The 1,767-nt window shown below is 33.0% G+C and overlaps 1 protein-coding gene across 1 annotated transcript; it reads right to left on the bottom strand.

Moving 5' to 3' along the window:
- Nucleotides 1-518: 518 nt before the first annotated feature.
- Nucleotides 519-1,448, bottom strand: LOC100430845 (olfactory receptor 4L1). The gene has a single exon (XM_015143149.2). It carries the CDS (start codon nucleotides 1,446-1,448, stop codon nucleotides 519-521), a length of 930 nt encoding a protein of 309 aa, XP_014998635.1.
- Between the last annotated feature and the right edge of the window lie 319 nt (nucleotides 1,449-1,767).

The raw sequence follows: 1,767 nt of genomic DNA on the forward strand, positions 1-1,767 counted from the left end.
TCCATTGGCTTTTTTCTCTGGCATCTTATAGTCACTGTGCTGTTGAATTTGTGGACTCATTCTTACTTTTTGCTTCCATTGATTCAAGAAATTAGAATTCTGTTTTTCCCATTACATTATTTAATTCATGACTTGTTCATGATACCTCATTTGATAATAGTATAAATTTATGAATAACATTAATTATCAATATATATTAAAATAATCTCTAATAATATTCATATATTCATTTACAGTTGTTTATTAATGAATATATTGAATGTATATGATAAAAATCCTCAATAACCTTTTTAGGTCTATTTATGTCTATTTTTATGTCTAGTTTCCTGCAGATCTCTAATTATCCTTATGTTTATAAAAGTCTTAAATGTAAAATTTAAAGTAATTTAGTATTGTTTTTATGCATGAATTATTATTATAACATAAGAAAAGTGAAATGATGCATTATATATAATCTATTCAAACTATCTTATCATAGTATTTAAAAGTTAGTTATATAGTGCTAACATCTAGAAATTCTATGCAGAACTAACATATTGGAACCGCAATTTTCTCATGGCCTCTTGCATTTTCTTATTTCTCAGGGTGTAAATAATCGGATTCAGTAAGGGTGTGATAACTGTATAAAATACAGCTAGAGTTTTATTGCTTGCCAAACTACTGAATGGCCAAGCATAGATAAAAATACAAGGTCCAAAGAACAGAGTGACCACAATGATGTGGGCAGACAATGTGGACAGTGCCTTGGAGAGCCCAACTGATGATTTTTTTGGTACACTGACCAGGATGACAATGTAAGAAACAAGCAAGAGGATGAAACAAGTAAAAGAGAGCAGCCCACTGTCAGCAATGACAAATAATTCCAGGGTATATGTTTCAATGCAAGCAAGCTTGATCACAAGGGGAAGATCACAAAATATGTTGTTTATGACATTGTGACCACAGAAAGGCAAGTTCACTGTTAAAACTATCTGGCTCATGGTATGCATGAAACCAGTTATCCATGAAAGTGTCACAAACCCATGTAGCAGCCTGTGGCTCATGAGTGTCCTATAGTGCAGGGGTTTACATATGGCTACATACCTGTCAAAGGCCATGATTATCAGAAGAGTCATCTCAGCACCCCCAAAGAAGTGCATAAAGAACATTTGGGTCATGCAGCCCCACACAGAGATGGTCTTGTGTTCAGTGAGCAAATCTATGATCATCTTGGGTGTCGTGGCAGTGGAAAGACACATGTCCAAAAAAGAGAGATTTCCAAGGAGAAAGTACATGGGAGAATGAAGGGTCGAACTACATGTCACTGTGACCATAATGAGAATGTTTCCCGCCACAGTAGCACCGTAGATTAAGGAAAATGTCACAAAGAAGAAAATTTGTAGTTCCCATTGTCCAGAAAATCCTTGTAAAATAAACTCGGTCACCAGAGATCCATTTTTAAGATCCATTTACTCAACTCAGAAAGGTTCCAGAAGTTCTTTATATACAAAGAGAATTAAAAAATAAGTCACAGTTAACACCAATATTTTTCTGTTTCTATTAGTTGGTGATAATAGTTGATGATATGAGATCATATAATTTTAAATATATCAACACAGCAATGTTTATACTTTGAGATTAGATTATATATCACTTTGAAACAATATTCTTATAGATATGCAGTAATTACAAATCATTTGAAGAATTAGAAGTTCCATTACTATTGTTTATTCCATAAAATGATACTCTTATCAATGGATCTTGGCTTTCTTACTCATTTGTTCACAT

This window comes from Macaca mulatta, chromosome 7 (assembly GCF_049350105.2).
Source record: "Macaca mulatta isolate MMU2019108-1 chromosome 7, T2T-MMU8v2.0, whole genome shotgun sequence".
NCBI lineage: Eukaryota > Metazoa > Chordata > Mammalia > Primates > Cercopithecidae > Macaca > Macaca mulatta.

Excerpts from the sequence above, each read along its gene's own strand:
- LOC100430845 (XM_015143149.2), bottom strand. The coding sequence starts at position 1,448 with ATGGATCTTAAAAATGGATCTCTGGTGACCGAGTTTATTTTACAAGGA.